This window comes from Medicago sativa, chromosome 6, assembly GCF_051527215.1.
Source record: "Medicago sativa cultivar Bolivia chromosome 6, Bolivia_mono, whole genome shotgun sequence".
NCBI lineage: Eukaryota > Viridiplantae > Streptophyta > Magnoliopsida > Fabales > Fabaceae > Medicago > Medicago sativa.
This window is the reverse complement of record NC_140754.1, coordinates 3,083,228-3,107,104: the sequence shown is the minus strand read 5'-3', so window position 1 is coordinate 3,107,104 and position 23,877 is coordinate 3,083,228. Positions and strand designations below refer to the sequence as shown.

The 23,877-nt window shown below is 32.6% G+C and overlaps 1 protein-coding gene and 1 long non-coding RNA gene across 5 annotated transcripts; one reads left to right on the top strand and one right to left on the bottom strand.

Moving 5' to 3' along the window:
* The first annotated feature begins 4,363 nt into the window (after window positions 1-4,363).
* On the top strand, window positions 4,364-8,690 carry LOC146912067 (uncharacterized). 4 transcript variants are annotated; one of them, XM_085718786.1, is made up of 10 exons: window positions 4,365-4,456; window positions 4,623-4,675; window positions 5,397-5,441; window positions 5,515-5,666; window positions 5,978-6,030; window positions 6,185-6,244; window positions 6,514-6,686; window positions 6,766-6,885; window positions 7,049-7,156; window positions 8,279-8,690. In XM_085718786.1, exons 7-10 carry the CDS (start codon window positions 6,603-6,605, stop codon window positions 8,285-8,287), a joined length of 321 nt encoding a protein of 106 aa, XP_085574912.1. In that variant the 5' UTR covers window positions 4,365-4,456; window positions 4,623-4,675; window positions 5,397-5,441; window positions 5,515-5,666; window positions 5,978-6,030; window positions 6,185-6,244; window positions 6,514-6,602; the 3' UTR covers window positions 8,288-8,690. The 4 variants fall into 4 exon arrangements, 3 of the variants coding, with proteins under 3 accessions (XP_085574912.1, XP_085574914.1, XP_085574913.1); XR_015015394.1 differs by having other exon boundaries at window positions 4,364-4,456; window positions 4,623-5,441; window positions 6,815-6,885; XM_085718788.1 differs by having other exon boundaries at window positions 4,623-5,441; window positions 5,515-5,600.
* Window positions 8,691-19,878: 11,188 nt separating this feature from the next.
* Window positions 19,879-21,099, bottom strand: LOC146912066 (uncharacterized). The gene is made up of 3 exons (XR_015015373.1): window positions 20,770-21,099; window positions 20,456-20,635; window positions 19,879-20,376 (listed from the first exon to the last, which is right to left on the bottom strand). It is a non-coding gene; the product is annotated as an uncharacterized LOC146912066 (long non-coding RNA).
* Between the last annotated feature and the right edge of the window lie 2,778 nt (window positions 21,100-23,877).

Genomic DNA, 23,877 nt, shown 5'->3' with positions numbered 1-23,877 from the left:
TTTTTCAAATAAGCATGGTTTCATTAATGAGTTGATCATATACAAATGGTTTTATTAAAAAAAGTATCACTTATTTGTTATTAGCCACAAAGAAGATTGTGCGAATTGTAAATCATGTTTTACAGAATTGGATAAAATAATCACACTGATCAGATGATTCTCATACTTCACAAAATCATGGTTTATTAAGTTAGCAAAGTTCAAAGTATCTTATCTTATAATTGACACTTAGTTTGACCATTATATACTGTCATACTGACATGGTGACCGACCAAAATTTATTATATTTTTTTCCTCAATCATTTTAATATTGTTTGAGTCAATGAGGAATTAGTCATTTTAGTCCCTGAATGAGAAAGGAGTAGTCACTTTGGTCCCTGAATGCAGAGAAATTGCAAAACAGTCCCTGAATGTAGACTTTGTTGGTCAATTTCAGGGACTAAAGTGACTAACGGAGTCTACATTTAGGGACTAAATTGACTAACAGAGTCTACATTCAGGGACTAAATTGACTAATAGAGTCTACAAACAAGGACTATTTTGCAATTTATCTGCATTCAGGGACTAAAGTGACGACTCCTTTCCTATTCAGGGACTAAAGTGGCTAATCTCCTTGAGTCAATTAGATCAATGTGTAATAATATATTTTATTTTCCATCATAGTAACTATTATCTTTCGAACTTGTTTAACTCGATAGTTTTATAGTCAAATTTTCTGTAATTTATGTATCAATGGTTAATTGCACATGAATAAAAGGCAAACTGACAATAACTTACGCCGCTAGGTTTTTTAAGATAGTAAAATCAATCATCGTAAACACGGTATTTATGGACGTAGGAGTCATGACATTGTTGTGCATGACTATTTGAACCCTATGTAAAAGGTCAACGACTTCTGATTCTAGGAAACCAAATGTGTCAAAAGCAAATAATATAAAAACATGTTGATTGTTAGAACACGCTTTCTCATATTTGACCACTTTAATTTGCTTAATAAAATGTGATGCATTATAGTGTTGGTAATATTGCACACTTAGTATTTGTTCATAGAACTTCTAAAACATAGTTTATGTTTAGTATGACTTGGAGACACAAAAGAGGGAATTGTTCAAACAAACAATTGTGTTTATTGTCTTGAGATTTATTGTTTCTTTAATCGTATGTTACTAGTAGGTGTTGTTCTAACATTTTATATTATACTTTTTAAAATATTTAAATCAATGTCTTTTGATCATTATTATTAATATAAGGGTTAATTAAGTTTTTGGTCCCCATAAATATATGCAGTTTTGTTTTTAGTCCCTATAAAAATAAATCACACTTTTTAGTCCCTACAAAATCATTCAACAATCTTTATATGCATGATCTTTTGCTGTTTGGTTAGCCTGCAAAGTGATGAAAATGCTATTGTTGATCCTTCTGAAGGTGAGTGATATATGTTTACTTATGTTCTCTTTAAATATTTCAATTTTAATTAAGCCACACAACACTACCAATCTTTCCAGATATGAACCCTGAACAGCTAGAGCTCTTAACTCGATATTCTCAAAATGGAGATTATCAGCTGATAAGACAAAGTGGAACATCAGTGGAAATGTTTGTAAGGGAACAACTTTGGAGCCACTTGATTCTTCCTTTTGAGACCTGATCCCTTCTATAAAGTGTGACTGCACTTTCATGGACAGCACTATTTGCCACATCACCTCAGTGTATCTCTCTCCCCTCTATTTTATAATTCCATTCCATACTTATTATAAGAAGGGAAAAAAACATAGAATACAATACAATTATTAATTGTTTTTATAAGAAAAAATCATTAATTGTTTAATTTTTTTAAAATATTTTTTGGTACAAACATTTGAAATATTTTTAGAAATATGTCTTTGCGAAAAATTGTTATGCATTAAATAAATTTATCAATATTAAAACAATTTCGAAAAAAATAAATATACCTAAAATGTTTTGGCATTTTTTTTTATAAATATAATAAAAAAAAAGTCACAAATTGTTTGTATAATAAAAAACGAAGGAAGAATTTACTTGATTTTTATTTCACAAAAGTTTTTTTAATTAACTTGTTAACTTAGGCGGATGTTACGCTGGGATAAAAGTTTCTTTTCTTAAGTTTTATCTGAAATTCAGAGTATATGAAATTGAACCGAAAAAACTTGTAAAAAATAACGAAACATGAAAAATGGGCAATTGGTTATTTGAATTAAGACAAGTAGTGTGTAATTAAAATTTGTAAAAGTAAAAAATTAATTTATATCTGTATCATTTCAATATTATTTTGTTATTTTATGATATATAACAATTGATAAATAATGTCTATATTAAATATTATTTTCAACACGCATACGCGCGCTTGTGTGCGTGCGCTCACGCACATGTATAACTACGTACCTCAACAATTAATTATGACATATTCCCGCAAATTCGCAGTTGCTCCATCCGCCAAAAAACCATGCAATTGTGAGATGTCTTATAAACTCTACTATATTAGATTCGTCCTACACTTCCTGTGTATCGATGATACAGATTAAACATATCATAGATTTACATTTTTTTCAACAATCTTAAATATTAATAAATACTATATTGATTTTTGATATCACAGGTTCTACCATCTACCATCTGAGATGACTAACATCTTCGAAAATTCCTTCCCAAATCCTATGATTCTTGTTGAAGAAAATCACTATGCATGGGAAGTTAACTGAACCATTGAAGAAGGCTGTGTTCACTTTACAGAAGGTTGGATTGAAGTTCTTTATTCCAGATCAATAGGATAGGAATGTTAGATGCAATAAGAACTATAGAGAAAGCAAGTAACAGTTATGGGAATGACTAAATCAACTAACAAACAATGCTAAAGACGCTTTGGAGCCACTTGATTCTTCCTTTCGAGACCCGATCCCTTCTATAAAGTGTGACTGCACTTTCATGGACAGCACTATTTGCCACATCACCTCAGTGTATCTCTCTCCCCTCTATTTTATAATTCCATTCCATACTTATTATAAGAAGGAAAAAAACATAGAATACAATACAATTATTAATTGTTTTTATAAGCAACAATCATTAATTGTTTAATTTTTTAAATATTTTTAGGGTATCATTTACCAAAAAATTATTGTAGTTAGTGTAGTGATTCAGTGAGGTGAAATTCAATAAATAAAAATATATTAGTAAAAAAATAATAAATGTTGCATTAGTATTATAAACGACAATTATTTCAAACATAAAAAAAAATGTTAAGGGGACAATTAAAATGAAACAGATGTGATAAGAGAAGTTTCGAAAAAAAATCATATACCAAAACTAATTTGGAGGTGTTTTAACAATAAATTTATCACATTCATTTCTTCTCTTTAGCAAACCTTAATAATATTCATACATAACAATATCCATAAATATTAATATCCATACATTTCATTCTAACAAAAAAAAGTTCATCACTTTGTAAAAAAAAAAAGGAAGTTCATCACATTCAACAAAAGCATAAAAAATTCTCTCTTATATAGTAAGAATATTCATGTAATTTATTTATTATAATAACGGGTACAAATATCTACGGGCACATATACCATTAAATTTGAGTCCATATCAATTAAATAACGGGTAGTATTTAATATTTATGCATTGAACTTTCTTGTAATTAATTTCATCAATTGAAATATTTGTTCGGCTAAAGAAATGCAAAGTCTTCCTGCTTCATAAATATTACTAATTCATTTTAAAAAATTAGCTATGTGGGTCAGATGGGATAATCGTTGCCCATACTGGCTAACCTTAATGGATAGCGGGTTAACCCCTAAATTTGGGAAATTATACCCTATACCCATATGTTTATTCCTTCACCCCAACAAATCGTTGATAATTCCAAAATTGTCCTCCTTATTGTTTAATTTTTACACTCATATTCTTCACCCTATTTTCAACATTCCTGAGTCCAAGATGAGTTCACCCCCACAAACCATGGCAAATACATATTTCCCGGAAAACTATTTTGAACATACCCGTTCACACTCCAATTCTGGAAAATTGCACTACTACAAAATATACATTTAACATCAAGGGGGTTTTAGTTTTCACATCAGCACGAAAAATAGCTGATGGAAAAGATACACACCATTAGTTTTTACATCAGTTGACATAAATACATGAGGGGAATTCCTAATAGGATGTAACATTTACATCAGTGGAAAATTGAAATGAGGGGAAAAACACGCGGTGGCAATTTCGCAATTTAAGTGAAAACTTTGTCTAACTTATTTTTACATCAGCTGATAAGAACTGCCTGAAGTAAAAACACATTTTCACTTTTACCTTATCCGTTTTACGTAGCCACACAATTGTATCCTCATTTTTCACTCTCAAACAAAAACGTATTTTTCATTCTCAAACAAAAACGCATGGCGAAAAGCTTAATCATCATCATCATCAAAATCTCATGGTTAGGGTTTTTTCTGCAAATTTATTTACATCTCATCGTTAATTCTTTTTCATTTCACGATTTCATTCAGAAATCTGCGTATTTATGAAATTAGGGTTTTCGAAATTTGGGATCTCGTTCCATTTCCGTTGCATAATCTCATTATGTTTTCGTTTGTGATTGCAAGATAGCCACAATTCAAACGATCCTAAGCAAAGCCCTGCTGATATGACCGCATTTGTAAGTTTTTCTTCGATTATGCTTTTTACTATTTCAGATCTTCGATGTCTATGGTTATTATAATGTTATGAATCTTGCTATTTTACACTTCAAAATCTATAATCAGAAGTCAAGCATAAAAATGATGTAATTTAAGCGTGTTTGGTTCTGCGTTGAGAAAAAATGATTTTGAATGAATTGATTTTGGCTAGTAATGAATTAAAGGTAAACTGATTTGGCACAATAGTGGAAAAGTGAGGCTAAAAATCAATTCTAGAATCTAAAAGCTACAAACTCTAGCTCTAGTTAGAATCAATTTTGAAGGCAAAATCAATTTACTAAAGAGTAACCGAACATGTTAAAATCAATTTTACACCTCCATAATCAATTTTGGCTCCTCCAAAAGTGCAACTTTACATACACTAAGAAAATTTTAGTGTTCAAATCTAATTGTGTGTCGGTGTGTCTTGTTGGTGTTCGATACCAATTACCAGACACTAATTGAAGTGTCTATGCTACACTAAGAAAATGGGAAAGGTAGGAGAATTGTTTGTGTGACTTCTGGTGGTACCACTGCTCCATTGGAGCAACAATGTGTTCGATATGTTGATAATTTCAGTTCCGGTCATAGGGGGGCCACGTCCACCGAGTATGATGCACTTGCCTTGTTTTTTGTTGAAATAAACTAGTAAATGTTCATTTCTATTCTCTTCAGATAAATGTGTTGATGGTTAATTTGCAGGTACTTTCTGAAGGCTGGATATGTTGTTATCTTTTTGCACCGTAGGTAAATTTCTTATCCTGTAATTTATCCTTTGCTCATGTTTGATGTATTGATTTACCAATGAATAATTATGCAGGGGAAGTTTCCAGCCATTTTGCAGATCCCTTACTGATGATCCCTTACTTGAATGCTTCGAGCCGACCAACGACTTAAATATTCAAGGTTTTCGGTTTCTGTTTTCTCTTCTTTTCATCCCATGATAAGATGAATGGACTAATACTGATAATGGTATGAACAATCATTTACACATATCATTGCACTTGATATCTTAATAGTCTAACAATACTTGACAATGCATGTTATTAGTGTTGTGTGGTATGATGCTATTAAGTGTATTCTTCTAGATGAGTCTTACTCTTTAGTCTTTACTATGGTTCATCAAAGATTAACCCAAATGCGCCTATATGATTTAAACTTCATTGTCTATTTAGTGACTTAATTAATATGCTTACTTAATTTTTCTTGTGTATTGATATTACTACTTTATAAAATCAATTGGGATTTCTTGATTTTGCTGAATTTCATTTTTATTCTTTCAGTTCGCATGGCTTATTCTGAAGCAGTGACAAGAGCTATTTTGGATCACCATAATGTATGATCTATTGATTGGATTTTGTGTCATACTTGCATTTATTTATCTTCTATTAATGTTTCTGAAACTTCACTATCTCTTTTTAATAATTTTACACTAGCATTAGCTGGTTCAAATGTAATTATAGCCTCATTGGCCTTTTCTTCTAATGCAGGCAGTAGCAGGCGGTCACTTGTTAAAACTTCCTTTCAGCACCATATTTGAGTATCTTCAGGTTAGCTTAGTCGTTGTTTTTAGATTATAAGTCCTGTAATTTGATGAAACAAATAAGGACATTTAAGTCTCCTATATGGTATTCATTCCAATTCTGTGTCTATCAAAGTCCGTGTGATAACTGCACTCAACCATGGAAAGGGATTAAATTATTGTGCTTTTTATTCCGTGTGTTGTCAGATTTGAATTGCAAAATAGAGCTCATTGTTTTATTTAACTATCAGATTCTCTTGCACTAACTAGTCGTGCTAATTGCCTTTTGTTTAACAGATGTTGCAGATGATTGCAATGTCAATGAGGTGTATTGGCCCACACGGAATGTTTTATATGCTACATAACCAAATGACTTAAGAAAAATTATGCAGATCGAGATCATGTCTAAGCCTGAACAGTTTGTGGAGCCTGATCCAGAGTTACCTTTGGCACTTTTGGATCAGAAGGAGGTATTACCTCTAACGCTTTAATTTTTGCATAGCATGTGATGCCCTTATAATCCTTACTCTGTTATCTTCATGAAAACAGGCTGGAAAAAAACTTGTCCTTATTTCCAATTCTGACTTTCACTACACAGACAAAATGATGAGGCATTCTTTTAATAGATTCCGTCCAAATGATATGGGTTGGCGAGATCTTTTTGACATTGTAAGTTGATATAAGTTACTTCTTCAATAAAAATGAACTCTCTTGACATTGGAATGATGACAAATGCTCTATATCCTCTTCATTATCTTCGCCATTAACAACCCTGTCTTTTTCTGAAATAATCCTCTCATAAGTGGATGTGGCTCTTAATTTCCATGGACAGGTATTTGTGTCAGCAAGAAAACCAGAGTTCTTCCAAACATCAAGCCCCATGTATGTAGTGGTGACAGGCGAGGGTCTAATGCGTCCATATGCTTCAAGGCTCAACCTGGTAATTTGTATTCTTTACTCATTTATTTATTTTCTCTAGGTATAAGAAAGAAAGAAAGAAAAGAAAATAAGCAAGACATATGCATAAAACTGTGTGTTTCAACTACACAACAGAGATCCTTTATATAGACTTAGGACAATAGATACAAGAATAATGAAAATAATTACATGATATTTTTTTTGTCCATCATTCTCTTTGTTTTGTGACTGTATATGGACTTCTTGGTTTCACTTGCGAACTACCTACTCAGAGAATAATACCATCTTTATTGATTCTCTTTCATTAGAAGTGAAGAAGAGTATCAAACCCTTGAGGAAAAACTATGAAAAATAATATTCTGTTGTCATTGACATTTGATTCTTTTAAATAGTACTTTTTCGTCACGATAAACTGAAATTGAGTAAAAACCGAAACAAAAGGCATGATACACAAATGGCACACAAAAAACATCTGATCTAGAAACACGTCATATCTACCATTTCATAAAAATGCTAACAATACCTGGCATTTCTCAATCATGATCAACGAAGTTCTTACAGAGAAGTATCCTATCCTATAAAATAAACAAAATAAGTCAAAAAGAACATAAAACAAACCTACTTATAATGTAATAGTCAGTAAAATAAACACATACTGATCCAACCAAATAAATAGTGAATTCTAGGATATTGCAGAATTGAAACAATCAACACGAAACCACAACTTTTGTCTCAGAAATAAAAACCAAAACTTAAAGAGGTGAAAATCAAATGAAATTGGAACCGGAACAGGTGGGAGCACGAATCGGATATGGCGCATATTGGGAGCACGAATCTGAGATTCCTTGGAGAAGCAGAGAGTGCAGAAGAAGCTAGTGAAGCTAAGATCAAACACAAAGTTCAAAATGAAGAACTCATTTTAGTGTGTTTTTTCAAGTTGTTAGTAGCAGTTATGATTATTTTCATTTTCTAATCTTATATTGTAGAGTGTCTTTATATCCAATGGCCATATTAAATTTATTATAGCATGTCGAACATATGAAAGAATAACAATGTCACTTATTATTCATTGTCTACTATTTTTCATGGTTTTATTTATACATTTAGTCTTCACAGTTTCTTTGTTTGATTGATATATTGTCAGAGACACTGAGCGCAAAGTCGATGTATTAGTTGATCAAAGCAATGGCTTTCAAAGAAATTCTGGTGTATGGATGTTTTATTTTATCTGATATGGACCTCTGCTTCAACAGAAACCTCATTAAGGTTTACTCTTCTAGATCATACTATTAAGTTTACTTTAAATGAAACTTATTTTAGTTGACTGAGTTGTATGGTTTTGATCCATAATAGCTAGAACTAGATATTTTGTTCCCTTTTTATTGATTTTATATGAATTTGGGAATTAGAATGTTTGGTTAGGTTGTAATTATGTAATTCTGTTGTGGCTATGCTTGATTGGGGTATATATATATAATTTGATAAATATTATGCCCAAAGATGTTATAGCTTTACGTTGATATTACTATAATATAACTTCTTTGATTGTATTTATATATACATGTACTTTTTTATATAAAAAATATTGATGTAGCATTAAAATATCCATAATTTTTTTCTTATTTTTAATATAAAAGGAAAGAGGTCTCAAGCTGATCTGGTAAACAGTTTTAAAAAAAAACTTTTTTTTAAATTTTTTTTTGGATTTCACATCAGTGGGTAAAAGGACTGATGTGAAGTATACATGTTTAACTTCAGTGTCTACCATAAAACTGATGTGAAAACCCTGCTGTTAAATTTTAAAGAGAGCGTATCACGTCAGTGCAATACAGACCTGATGTGGAAAAAAAGATTTCACATCAGTTCGTACCTGATGTGAAAACATGTGAACATACCACATCATATCAGTTTACATCAGTTGCCACCTGATGCAAAAAGTGCTTTTCAACTGATGTGAAATACCTTTTCTGTAGTAGTGTTGGTTAAAACATTTTCAGTTTAATTGATTTTTAAAAGCCACAAAAGTTTTAAAGGCCATTTCAAGTGTGTTACTTTTTCGGAAAACACAAGTATCAATTTTCGAATTCTATAGCCAGAAAGCGTATGTAGAAAAATTCATTTTTTTTGGTCAAGAATTCTTTTGTTTTTTACTGAAGTATAAAATATTGTTAAACTTAAATGATTTGAATTAAGTTTGATTTCAATCATGTGATGTGATAACTTTATCAATTCATATTAGTATAATTTTTTTTTTTTCTGGAACTCCATATCATTAAATTTAGTCTAAATAGGTAAAATAGATTTGTTGATACAACCGAAGATGATGTTTTATTAAAGTGTATTTGTGTTGTGATGTTCCCAGTATAAAACATATGAATCAATTCCGACAAGTTTTCAAAGTAAGATTCCAAATCAAATCAACGTAAATAAATCGTTATTGAAGTTTTCCGGTAAAATCAACACACCGGAAGAATGCATATGAGTTTTCCAAAATCTCAACAAAAAAAAACTGGAAACTTGAGTGAATGCAATTTTATGTGAGGGTGAACCAGACATGTTTAAAATAGTTTTTCAAATAATATGTACTGCTATGGTATGTGGGGGTGAACTCATGTTGAACTTATGAATGTTGAAGATAGGATGAAGAATATGGGTGTAAAAAATTAAATGATATAGAGGGCAATTTTGAAATTATTGATGATTTGTTGGGGTGAAGGTATAAGTGGTATATGTCACCTAAGGTGGTCTATGTCTCACTACCCATTAATTATATACCAAACCACTCAACAAGCGCGTGCGCGCGCGCGCACACACACACACACACACACACATATATATATATATATAAAAGTCGCCCACTAACAGAGTTGATTATAGCAAAAAAGGATATACTCTCACAATGTGACAAACCAAAGTTTGATTTTTAGCTGACAAAATACTCATTTATTTAGTGTCTAACATACGTCATATAGAGATACTTTCGATTGAGGGAACTTATGAATTTTTTTTTGTTAATTTTGTCTTATTCTCACCAAACGCACTTAAAATGTCTCTATTTAAATTTCGTTTAAGGACTAAAAATACATTGGGTCGGCCCTGCCCTATGTCCTTGTATACCATGCATCCTTCAACAATCTTTATATGCATGATCTTTTGCTGTTTGGTTAGCCTGCAAAGTGATCAAAATGCTACTGTTGATCCTTCTGAAGGTGAGTGATATATGTTTACTTATGTTCTGTTTAAATATTTCAATTTTAATTAAGCCCGCACAACACTACCAATCTTTCCAGATATGAACCCTGAACAGCTAGAGCTCTTAACTCGATGTTCTCAAAATGGAGATTATCAGCTCATAAGACAAAGTGGAACATCAGTGGAAATGTTTGTAGCAGAACAGCTTTGGAGCCACTTGATTCTTCCTTTCGAGACCTGGTCCCTTCTATAAAGTGTGACTGCACTTTCATGGACAACACTATTTGCCACATCACCTCAGTGTATCTCTCTCCCCATATTTTATAATTCCATTTCATATTTATTATAAGAAGGGAAAAAAACATAGAATACAATACAATTATTAATCGTTTTTGTAAGAAAAAATCATTAATTATTTAATTTTTTAAATAATTTTTTGGTACAAACATTTGAAATATTTTTAGAAATATATCTTTGCCAAAAATTGTTATGCATTAAATAAATTTATCAATATTAAAACAATTTCGAAAAAATAAATATACCTAAAATGTTGTGGCATTTTTTTTTATAAATATAATAAAAAAAGGTCACAAATTGTTTGTATAATAAAAAACGAAGGAAGAATTTACTTGATTTTTATTTCACAAAAGTTTTTTTTAATTAACTTGTTAACTTAGGCGGATGTTACGCTGGGATAAAAGTTTCTTTTCTTAAGTTTTATCTGAAATTCAGAGTATGTGAAATTGAACCGAGAAAACTTGTAAAAATAACGAAACGTGAAAAATGGGCAGTCTAACTGGTTTGATTTCGAAATGAAATGAAGAGAAAGATTAAAAAAAGAAAAAAAAAGGAGAAAAACGAGAGGAAAAAGAAGGACAGAAAAATATTAAGATGAGAGAAAAATGAAAAGAAATTAGAAAAAGGATAATTAATTGAAAATTTGAAAAGGGAGTAAGGGTATTTTTGTCTAACATGGGTGACAACAGAAATTTATAGGGTGTAATTATAAAAAAAAAATATGAAATTAAAAGATTAAAAGGAAAAATTACTATTTCGTAAGTGTACCTAAATAATTGATATTTTATCTTGTGACCATGTAAAAATAATCACATGTTCTTAGTTTCTCACTATCTGCATGAAGCCATTCCAATTCAAGAGATCTCACGTACAATTGCATGGTTTTTTGGCGGATGGACCAAGACTGCGAATTGCATGGTTTCGTGCTCACTGTATCTGTTAAAGGATGATCTCAGATTCCATGAATGTGTAAAACAAGCTTGCAATAAGCAAGAAGAAGAAGAAAGTGGAAAAGTGAAGTTTTATTATTCACAAAGAATATGAGAATACAATGTAATTCTAGTCTTATATAGAGTGAATTCTACAACTCTAACTCAACCAAAGTTGCTTAACTAACTATAACTAACTAGGTGCTAACTAATTCAGTTAAAAAAGTTAAGCTAAAGACAATTACACTATGTGACTTGCTGCGCAAGCAAAGAACAAAAGTGAGACTGAAGCTAAATTGTTTCATCACCAATAACATAAAAATCATCCAAATCAAAATATTATAATTCTAACATAAAATAAAGCTAAATAGTTGCTACTACATTCAATAACAGTACAAACCGTAGATTCCAATTGTCATCCTAACATGTAAAATGTAGTGTCTTAATCACTTAACACAATATAAATTTAAATAGTTTCTGCAAGTCTGCAACAATCATCTTCAACTCTCATCTCCCAAAGAAGTGGTTCATTCATGTCCTCATTCTGATGGTTTATCAATCATATGGTGTTGTGCCTACAAAAAACACATAAACGTAAGAATTGCTGATTTATATTAAAACTTGACTAGATCACTAACAGAAAGAAAAGAAGGAACCAATACCTCTAAAAGTTGTGACCATGTAATATTATGATTTATGCATTGAGAATAATATGGGACCTGTTAAACAGTTATATTGAATCAGATACTTCCATAATATGAATATAAATGTTCAAACAAAAGTAAAGAGTGCTTGAATTTATTTGGACCTGATTTACTTCAACAAAAAATTTTTGATTTGGATTGAAGGGAGCTAATTTGCTTGAATTCTCTGTTGTGTGCCAATCCCATCAATGATTTGAGATGTAGAAAACTCAGCTTTTTCAGTTTCTTGAAGTCTAGATAGACACAGACCCTGCCACCAAAAATATAAAATTAGAAATACATGCTATTACATTTAACTAGAGAAAATAAACTTGAAAATTTTCAAGGTCACCTCTTCTTGGCTAAGATAACTGTTACTCTTTTTGTTTCTATTTTGAGTTTTCTTTCTTAATACCTTCTTTTGCACAATTTGATCAACTTTAGAAGCTTTCCTTTTTGAGGGGGGACGTCCTTTACTTCGAGTTGTTGCAGGATCGAGAATTTTAGCCATTTGATTTTGAACTAAAGTGTCTTCTTCTATAATGACAGAAGAACTTCCTTCACAGTTTAATTCAATTTTCAATTCGTTGATCCGATATGCAGTTATAGTTGTGCGGCGAGAACCGTGGCGGTGAATGCGGTGATGGTAGAGCAGACAACAACAGCGACGAAACGACAAAGGTCTGTAGAATTGGTGGTGAGATCAATCAATTAGTGGCGGTTAAATTGCATTTGGCGCTGTAAACGTGGGAGTGATTTGAGTTACTTTTATTTTTATTTTTATACAAAATCATTAAGAATAAAAAGGAGTGTGCGTGACTTTTACACTAAGCACCTGAGTCGTGTAGTGTCGTGTGAAATAGCAATACTCTTAACAGTATCCTCCTTTGCTTATAAATTGATTGAAACATAAAGAATTTATCTTCTCACTAATCTGTCATGAAGCCGTTCTAATTTTATTTAATCAAAAACCAATTTAATTGAAACATAGCGAATTTTTTTCTTCCATAAATTGATTTAATCAAGATTTTTTCCATAAATATTTATTTTTCCATAACGAAAGCTCTATCACTGGCCTCTTTCATTTTTTCATTCACTTTTTTACAGTCATTGAATATATTGTGTGCGAGTGAGCATGCGAGTGTGCGAGTGATCATGCGAGTGTGCGTGCGAGCATGCTGGTATTATATGATCGAAAATTTATAGCATGCTGTTATAATAAAAAATGTTTGATGTTTCGTATAATATTTACTAACATTGAGCAATAATTGTTTCATATCTTTGGTAAGTATGAATGACAACTCTTAGAGTTCTCTACTTCATCTTTATCATCTTCAACTGTAGAAGAGTCTGCAACCTTCATAGAGAACTCAACTTCAGCCGCAGAACCTTTCGCTTTTTCTTCATCTTCTTCTTACTCTGCGACTGATCTCTAATACGAAAAGCTTGGAATGTGGAGTTTTCGATCAACGAAGTAATCTATCCGCTGAACGAGTTATTCTTCCCAGCATGACTGATGTTGTCGTTTCCTCATCTTTACATTTTCTGGAGGTTGATGTCATTTCTTCAAAAGTGAATAAACATATAAATGTTAGAGACACACAAGAAATAAATAAAGAATAAAAACACAAAAAGGATGAACAAAGAGGAGAGACATGCATGATTGAAATAAAAGTACTCTACAAGGACAATTTTTTCTTGATGAGTGATAGAGTACCCTCTCTTTCTTCTTCCTTTCAAACTCAATATACAAACAAGTTGACTAAGTGTGAGATAAATTGTTGAATAAATGTTTGATCATATATATAGAAAATCATATTTGTAATGTGTTTTTTGTACTTTCCAAAATAAATTTAAAAATAAAATACAATGTAAGTAAAAAACAATAATAGTGAAAAAATTGTTCATTTTTTTTTGAAGGAGAATTGTTCATTTTTTATTCACTTCTTTTACAGTCATTGAATATATTGTGTGCGAGCGAGCACACGAGCATGCTTGTATTATTATTTATTTTTTTAATAACAAATATTATTCACAACGAGTAAATGCAAGGAGCACCAAAAACTCGCGGACAAACAGGGAAAATTACAAGAAGGTGCCGCATATATACATAACACCGATAACACTCCAAAAAAAACCCCAGAACCTCGGAATCAAGTATTGAGGCCGACGTATACATGCAATAGACAACACGAGCATGCTTGTATTATATGATGTTTTTATAATAAAAAAAATGTTTGATGTTTCACATAGTATTTACTAATATTGAGAATAATTCTTTCATATCGTTGATAAGTATGAAAGACACTAAGTATGTCCTCTCTCTTCATAATGAAGATTCAGTTTTTTTTTCTTCTTTATCAAATTCGTGCAAATTCTCACCCAATTTAGATGATGTTGCCTGAAAATAATCTTTGTTAGGATGCATGTAGACATTAAGTTTTTTAATCCAAAGAAATAGAAAGAAATATGTAGAAGTGCAGTAGGCACTACAAACCATTGCAACGAGTGATAAATAACAATTGGAACTGGAAAATGGAATATGAAGAGTATGCTACTAAAAAGATATAGTGATTAGAGTGTATGGTACCTAGATCTCTGAAATATGTAAGTTAACAAGTCTTCAACCCCCTAAGGTATCTTGATGACGAGCCATTCGTATATAATCATAAGACTAAATCTATAGTGTTTACGTGCAAACACACACTGAGGTACTTTTTTTAATAATTAAAACAAAATTTATTTAACATTTTGAGGAAAAATGTATTGTTGTGTGTACCTTAACATTATAGATTTGGTCTTGTGATCAAACAAAACTTATATCCTTGATAACAAGGAAATGATTCAAAATAAGATTATATTCATGCATTAAACAAATTCATTTTGATACCAAACCAAGCTTTTAAAGAACCTTATGTCTGCAATATTCATAAATTTAAAAAACCATATAAACAATACCTGAGTACACAACAAAAGTACTACACAAACATAAAATAAAAGTAGTACAAACATAATGTTATTAAGACCAAGTTTATGGTGCACAAGGACATATGTCTTGCACTACCATACACATTTATTTCTACCATTAGACCAATATGTCTCGCTATTAATTTAAATTTAAATGATGAGATTTAATGATCAATGATGGAAAATAAACCTCTACATGGTACAATACTACTTTGCTAGTTGTCCAACAAAGATACCAATAACATTTTTTTTAACGGCAAAGATGAATATTTTATAGATAATGGATGTGAGTACAAGTGCAAAGATACCAATAACTAAGACATGATTTATGGTTTGTCTCGTAAGAGTGGTTATTTATGAACAATATAGTGAAGGTAAAGAGTGCCTCACCACAAAAGAAAGCAATATAGAGATGCTTATAGAGGATTTCCTTCTCTGTTGGTGACCTAATAGAAGGGGCTAAACCTAGAAAAAGGGACAAAGCGAGCATAATACTCTTTCCTGTCTTTGAACTCCTCTTTTGATAAAACTTCTCCATCTTCCTCGCACCACTCCACACACCTCTCATGAATGTATTTGTCTCTAGACAAAATAGCAAGCATTATACTTGAAGCGTACAACGGAGAAGCAATCAATAAAATACTTGCATCGTTGTATAATGCATCGCTGAATGGCTGATTGCGGAGTGTTGAGAGAGCAGATGAGATCCTTTCCTTCTGATTGCGGAGTGTCGAGAGAGCAAGGCGGCCATTTGCGGATTTGAGAAGATGGAAAAGAGACATTATTATTGTGACCAAAACAAATCCCTGGATGATTGAATCAAAGGAAACAATGCAGGAAACCAAATTAACAAAACCCTAACCCTAATAGTTTATAAGAATCCAAATTAAGACAAAATTGAATGGGTTAGGTTGGGTTGGGTGTGTGCTCCAAGCCCATATTTTGTTTTTTAACTTTCCAAAATAAATGTTCTTTTGACCCCCTATTTGCTATTTAAGCTTATAAGACCATTTCTCGAATGCTAATCTCTTACCAAATTACACATATCATATCATAGATATTAACTAGTGACTCTTAAAACGACAGTAAAGGTCTCCATATTTTAGTCTTCTTTCCCAAAAGCATTCCAAATTTGTCAGGTTATAATCTTCAAAGACGTCAAAATGTATATATGGGATTTGATTGATTGTTTAGTGTTTTACACAATCTTTTTGTTATTTTATTTTAGGATTCGCCTTCAAAGTTGAGGTGCAATATGAGAGGCTTCCATTATTTTGCCATCATTGTTATTCTATTGGACACAATGTCTCATCATGTAGTTGGTTACACCCGCAACCTCCGAAGGACAAGAATGATCGTGGGAAACAGATTGTTGTTGCTGAGGCAGCCCCTGAACAACCACCTCGGCAAAACAAAGTCAGCAATGATGTAGGTGCTTCAACATCGAACAATGGTAACAATGGGACATGGGTTCCTATCCCGGTTGCCTCGACTGTTACTACAACTCGGAGAGTTCCAGTTGCCGCTACTACTGCACCTATTTCTACATCTTCGGTCTCAGTGTCACTGGCATTACCGGCTTCCTTTCCTACCCCTCAGATGGGTCCGGTTGTTTCATCTACTGTGGCTGCTCCTGGATTTGATAGGTCTAATAATTTCAGTATACCACTACAAAATGTGTTTGATTTAATTACTCCGAGTGAGTTACCACTCCAAAGCCCAGTGCTTGAGCTTGTTTCCCCTGTAGAGAACGATGACATGCACCCTGTAGAAGTGAGGAAGTTGACTCAGGAACCGAGGGAGGTGGAGGTGAACCCCTTGGTAACTGAAAATACGGAATCACTTCTGGATAGTGTGGAACACAATCATATGAGTCCGCGGGAGCTAGGGGAGACTCCCAAGGAGTCTAATGTTCATGGTACACACTCATCCCCTCTTGGGCATGAGGACATACGACCTAACGGGGTGGAACAGACAACTCAGACGTTGTTGGTGACCCTAGTGACTGATGATGTATCTGAACCACTTCAGGATGGTGTGGGACAAGATCATGTGAGCCCACGGGAGCTGAAGGGTCCCAAGGGTGCTCGTGAGATTGTTACAAGGCCGTCCAATGTTGAGCATGATGACATGCAAGAGGATCCTGTTAATACTTTGAAGGACATTGTGCATGAGGAACCTACTGTCACGAAAACAGTATCTTTGGAGGTAAATAATTTATCTACAGTTACTGCACATGAGGTGGTTGGTATGCAACGGCAAGAGGTTCATCCTAGCAAAAATATCCAGCATGGTCTTGACTTGTGGGAGAGAGTCCGAGAGTATGATGCAAGGACAGCAGCGAAAGCAGCTCAGTCTGACACATCCCTACATGTTCTTACAAAAAACCAGAAACAGAAAATTAAGGTACGACAAGTAATGTCAAAGCAGCCTTCTAAATCCCGTGCACGGGGAGACAACAAATCCATTGATCAATGAATATTCTTTTGGAATGTTAGAGGAATCAGTTGCGCGGATAAGTTGGCAATTATGGGTCACACCATAACTGGTGAAGTTTGGATAGACACCCTTCCCACGGGTGTGGGTCTTGTCTTCTTTCGGGTTAGATGTGGACTTCCGAATTACAGATTCCCTTGTCTGGTTTTTCGGGGTCTATTGTTTCTGTTTATTTTTATGTTTTGCTTCTGCTGTTTCCTTTTGAGGGTTTTGGTCTAGCCCCCCTCGTTTTGTAATTATTTTTTCCCTTTTTTTTAATAAATTTTTTTGAGTGTGGCGGTATAGGATTGAGGTGTCTCGGGGTGCCAACCTAGTTGGGATGTCGATGATACCGCTTGATGCTTGTCCACTCTCCTTGCTTATCAAAAAAAAAAAATTAGGATTTTAGACGTTCCTGGTCGAGTTCCTAATTATTTGGGAAAAGTTTATATTGTATTGAAAATGGTCATTGTAAGTCATTGTATTTCCCTAATCAAACAACTCTGTAGTATAGTGTGTCAATTTATTGTTGGCATAGGCCAGTAAGTCGAAACAATCAGATGGTGCTTTGTACATGCTACATAAAGATGAAGATGAAGAAAGTTTTATTGAATAGAATTAGTTAAGTACAATTTGTACTTGATACAAGCAATTGAAGAAGTACAAATAGAACTCTCATACCAAAAAATGGGCCACCAAAAAATATCACCCAAACAAGGCAAATTACCTAAGCATACAAAGTATTGGAAATTTGAACCATTCATAATAAATACACGGTGTAGTCAACTTGAATCCCAAGAACCACTCCTATGATAGCTTCTTGATCAAATCCTACTACCTCAAGTTTTGAAGACTTTGAATTGAAAATTTGATTGTTCCTCGCTTTCCAAATCCACTTTTGAAGACTTTGAATTTATCAATAGTAGTTAAACTTAGTTTCAACTAGATGCTATAGATATTCTCTATAACCTAACAATCTGCCAAGAGATTATTCCATTGATTGTATCTTTTGGTGTTTTACTTTCTTTGCTTGAACTGATCCATGACTCGGTAAAGTCATTCTCGTTGGTTGAGAAAGCAATAGGGTTCCTAGAAAATATTTTTTATTCATCAGAGAGTGCACTTTGCGAGGTTACTAGTACCGGAGGAGCGATTCAGATACTGTTTGAAGCTATTGAAGATGAATCATATATAACTAGGCAAAGCGTGTTCAGTGGGTATACTTCTAATATGTCAAAGCTACAAAGAAAAATACAGATTTGATTTTGACAAACGAAGTGATGCCAAGATTGTTTCAGTCAAGCGTCGATGTAACATAGAGAGCTTAATCGCCAAATCCATCAATAGAGAATTGTTGTTGCTTAGAGACTGCTCTAGTTATATTTCGAGATGTAAACAAATTAATCATGAGCTTATAAAACAGATAATGGTAGAAATTAGTGCAGAAGGAGAGAAGTTACTTTGATGTTGGTATATGATTTGCAAAGCTTAATATATAGTCTTACTTTCTTGCTTTTAGACATTAGTTATGTTTTTGATAATGATGACTTCTAGCTTAGGACTTAACTACAAAGAAGGTATATAGATATGAACCCGGAAACATTTTTAATTGAAAACATTTTTGTGTACTATGTATTTTTTTTTAAAAGTAAATAAATACTTTCATTAAAAACCAAATCGAACACAAGATGAACCAGGAGATGGAGCGAAATCACAAAACACAGTACAACAAAACTACCGGCCAAAGGCTCGCAAGTCACTACTAAAAACTGATTACATAACAGACCAAGAACCCAAAACACCAAAACAAAAGTCGCAAAAGCAAGACAAGAGCCATAAAAGACGAAGATGATTTAACTTATTTCTATATCTGAAAGTCTTTTGATGTATCTTGTAAACAAAAATAGACTTATATGATTTAACTTATTTCTATATCTTCAATCTTTGCTAGTGTTTTTATACTTAATTATTTCTACCCTCTTTCAACAACTTATTATTTCTCTATCTATCTCTTCCTATGACATCACCAACACATCATATCACTCTCTTATTTCTTTCTTTCTTAAGGTAACAATGGACTAAAAAAAGTGTAATATATATATAGGGTGTAAACCCGACTGCAACATGCACAAAATTATGAATCATGATCTATGAAACACGGATACAGACATGAACATTGGACACGACAAAACACTTATACGTTGATACCGATAATAATTTGATAAAATCACATAAATCAATGTAATCATCATATGCAACACTTTTAATCCAAGGAGTGTTTGTGCTTCATAGATTGTGATGAATAACTCCCATACCAGTCTAGACAATATTTTATCAAGTATATAAGGAAATGAAGAGGATTATCAATAATTTAGTTTGCAAATCATGCCAATAAATAACTAAGACAGAATTTCTGTATTTTTGACGATTGCAAATCATGCATTTCTACTTCACCCTACCTTACATATGCGGCATATTGTCTCTTTTCTGAAGAATGCAGCATATTGTCTCTTGAAGTTGTTAAACTCATGTTCAGAATATTCATTCCCACTTCTTTGACACCAACTGGTAAACACGGGGTAACAAGTCTCATGTATGTATTTGTCTCTAGCCAAAGTAGAGAGCATTGAACTCGAAGCCCATAGCGGAAACATAATAAAAAAAATACTCGCAGTTGTATACGATGCATCACTAAATGACTGAAAAAAGAAAATGAAGAATGCATTAGAAAATTAACTGAAGCTCCTAGACACAGATCTGAAACAGAAAATCACGTACAGTGGGAATCAATGATCCTTTTATTCCGATGATTTCAGCAAGCTTGTTGAGGTGATGCAGTCGACTTTCTACGTACAAAGCAGCAGATGAGATCCTTCCCTCTTGATTGCGGAGTGTCGAGAGAGAAAGGTGGCGACTTGCAGATTTGAGAAAGTGGGAAAGAAACATCGTTATTGTGATCTGCAGATGATTGAATCAAACCATTGTCATCAGAAACAAAACCCTAACCCTAACCCTAATAGTTGATTATCAAGGAAACAATGCACGAAATTAATAAAATAAGCAAATAAAATCTTAGATGCTAATTTGATCACCAGAGAAAGGTGTTTGGTGGTTGTGTGTGTAGCTGGGGAGACTGGAAGAGCGAGGAGATGAGTTTGGGTGGTTGCACTAAAATTGGAAATCTAAATATGGTACACGCATGGTAATTGTCTCTTGTGTTTTTTTATTGATTTATTTGTAATACTTATCACTTTAGTATATATCAACCAAAAAAATCACTTCAGTATATATGTTTAGATTTATAGATTAGAATCCTGTCAAGTGGAATTTTTTCTTGAAGAAAATAATTAATGTGTTAGATATAGGACCTTGAAATATCAACGAAGATTTTTTTTATTTTTTTTGTCAAGTAGTGGCTAGAAATTCACCTCTTATGATGAATAAGTAGAATGTATGGGTTTAAACCCTAACTCATGCATATATTATGCAATGTCCTTATCAACTGAGCTAAGCACATGTGACTTAACTGAGAGAATTTTGGAATTCAAAAAAAATGGAGAAAAGTTGGTTTAAGGTTATTAAAGACTTGAGAAAAGGCTTATGATTCCGTAAGTTAGAGCGTCAATGGTTAATGAAGTAGTAGATTTGGCAAAGAAAATAAAATAGGAGTGTTTATTTATTTATTTTTTTGTACAAAGGAGTGTTTGATTTTAAAAGTGAATTGTTTCGATCATATTTAAAAATACTTTTTCAAAAGTCCTTTATCAAAGAAGTTTTCTTTTTTAACGGAAATAATTGATTGTAAAATGTATGAAGAAAATACATAAAGGACTAATTGTTGCTATCACTAGTCCTTATTTATTATAGAGGGAATTTATCTTCTTCATTCGAAGGACTTTATCCACTATAAACCAATTATTCTTCAATGTCTTTTCAAGATTCATGAGTATTATTTCTTCTGCTTCTCCAGGATACACGTTAGAATACATCTAGTCATCTTCAAAACATTTGTATGTGGTGCCCAGGCTACACACTAGCATAGAGTTCTTACACCGATTCAATATACTAACTGTGTGTGGTGTCCCGACTGAAAACTTCACTTCCCTTTTTGATTACTTTTCTTCCTCCTCTTTGATTAGCAAACATAAAAAAGAGTTGGTTCTCATTTGGCACATTAGAAATGGGATTATATTTTCTTCAAAAAAAGTTGGCGTGGAGGCTTTGGTAGATGATATAAAATTGACCTCATCGAGGCGGCTCATTCGTAAGGGAGGGCTTATTTTTATTATGAGTGGTTCTTGAACCCTCTCCTTTGTCTCAACTCTTAAGTTATCGTCGTTTTGTTGTTGAAGTTAAGTGTGCCCCTTGTACTTCTCCTCTTATATCAATATAATTCATTTTGTTGTTCAACAAATAAATATTAACAACATCTTCAAATTACCTTGTTGAGGATCCAAGTGTTTACACGCCTCTTCTGACTATGTTTTAACAATAAAGTTATTGCCACTAATGAGTTGAATTATAAGGATGTGAGATAGCATCCGAACTTGATACAAAATCATGCTTAAGATTTTAACTCTCAAAGAGAGGATGTAACAATTCAAATCATAGATCAATTAAGTGTGTAGATCAACTATACTTGATCGATTTGCTTCATGATCAATAACTCTCAGCAAAGATTTTTTACAATATAGCTTTTTCATTTGTTCATGGCTTTTCTAAGTATTTCATTTATCCTTGAACAAACCTTTTACTTTTCTTTTTACTATGTTCTTTTCACTTTTCCATGGATAGTCATCAAAACCATCTCATGTGGACTTTTGTCACATGAATTTTTGTATATTGGACTTCATCGTTATCATCATTGCCAACTTCATTACTCAAAATGCGTTCCTTTTACAAATTTACAAACATGTTCGTGGAGAATATTGTTGTTAGCATCGCCCATTAGACATTGCAATTGTACAACTAGTAATTTGAAGGACGTGTACTTTTCAGTACTATTACAGGTTGTACTCCGATTACAGATATTTTCATATGATTTTAGTCTCGTCGATTCTTCTAGACTTATCTTCAAGCTTGTACTAGAGGAATTGGTTCACTATAGAAAATCAAGAAATTAGAAAATCCAAGTGTTGGATATCGATAACGCGCGTAATAAGAAGATGTGTGATTATAAGATAAACTATGAGATCAAAAGATTAAGCTTTAAGCATGAGTAATTTTACTTCTCTTTGAATAAAGAATACTGCTTAATGGTATTTAAAGGTAGGGTTTGCATTGTGTGTGCGATTGTCTCATCGCTGACTAGACACTCTATTGTAGAGGGCACAATTAGTCCTTCTTGGTCATTTTGATCTAACACATGGTTTTATTATTACAATAGAGGAATCTTGTCCTTTATTCGTGAATCAGAGGAATAAATCTAGCAAAGGATCATTCTCTTAATTTTAAGTTAATCATTTTAGTGTAGTTTATTCCTTGAGTAAAAATAGACATCAGAGGCACCAAAGAACTTGACAATCATGTATACTAGAGTTACATGAGGTACTGCTAAAACTCATCTTATGGTTTACTAGAGTCACAAAGTGATCCTTTTGTACGTGAATCAATATGGTTTCTTACATAGATAGATTGATGATTGATAAGCACTTGAAAAGTAGGTTATAGTATGAAATAAACACAATAATAATAGGTTGATTTATAAATCTGATGTAAATATTTGGTGTGCATTTGATATGAAGAGATGTCAATAGATTTTAATTTCAAGAAGTGGAGTATATTTCAAGTGTGTTTACTTAACCTCGATGGTCGAAGCTTCTTACATTATAGTTGAGGGAGGATTTCATTTTACTGTAGGAAGACTCATATTAATATGGGTTTAATATGTGATTCGTCCCTGCAAATAGGGGTCGCTTAAAATTTCGTCCCTCCAATCACTAATCCTTTTTTTTTTGCCCCTGCAAAATTTAATCAGTTAAAAATTCGTCATTTGACCCAATTTAATCACTGCCACGTCAGCAAATGACCAAAAGGGCACGCGAAAGGACGAAAATACCCCTGGCTTATTTTTTTTTGTTTTTTCCTTCAAAAAACTTTTTTTCCAGATTTTTCCCCATTTTTTTTTTACGATTTTTTCTCGGAAAAATTTCAGTTTTTTCAGTTTTAATTTTAAAATTTTTTTCTGAAATTTTTTATGA

Bases quoted from the DNA above. Each gene is read 5' to 3' on its own strand.
- LOC146912067 (XM_085718786.1), top strand. From the start codon at position 6,603: ATGCAGATCGAGATCATGTCTAAGCCTGAACAGTTTGTGGAGCCTGAT. The intron at 6,687-6,765 runs GTATTACCTCTA...TCATGAAAACAG, and splicing joins CACTTTTGGATCAGAAGGAG to GCTGGAAAAAAACTTGTCCT. The intron at 6,886-7,048 runs GTAAGTTGATAT...TTCCATGGACAG, and splicing joins GGCGAGATCTTTTTGACATT to GTATTTGTGTCAGCAAGAAA.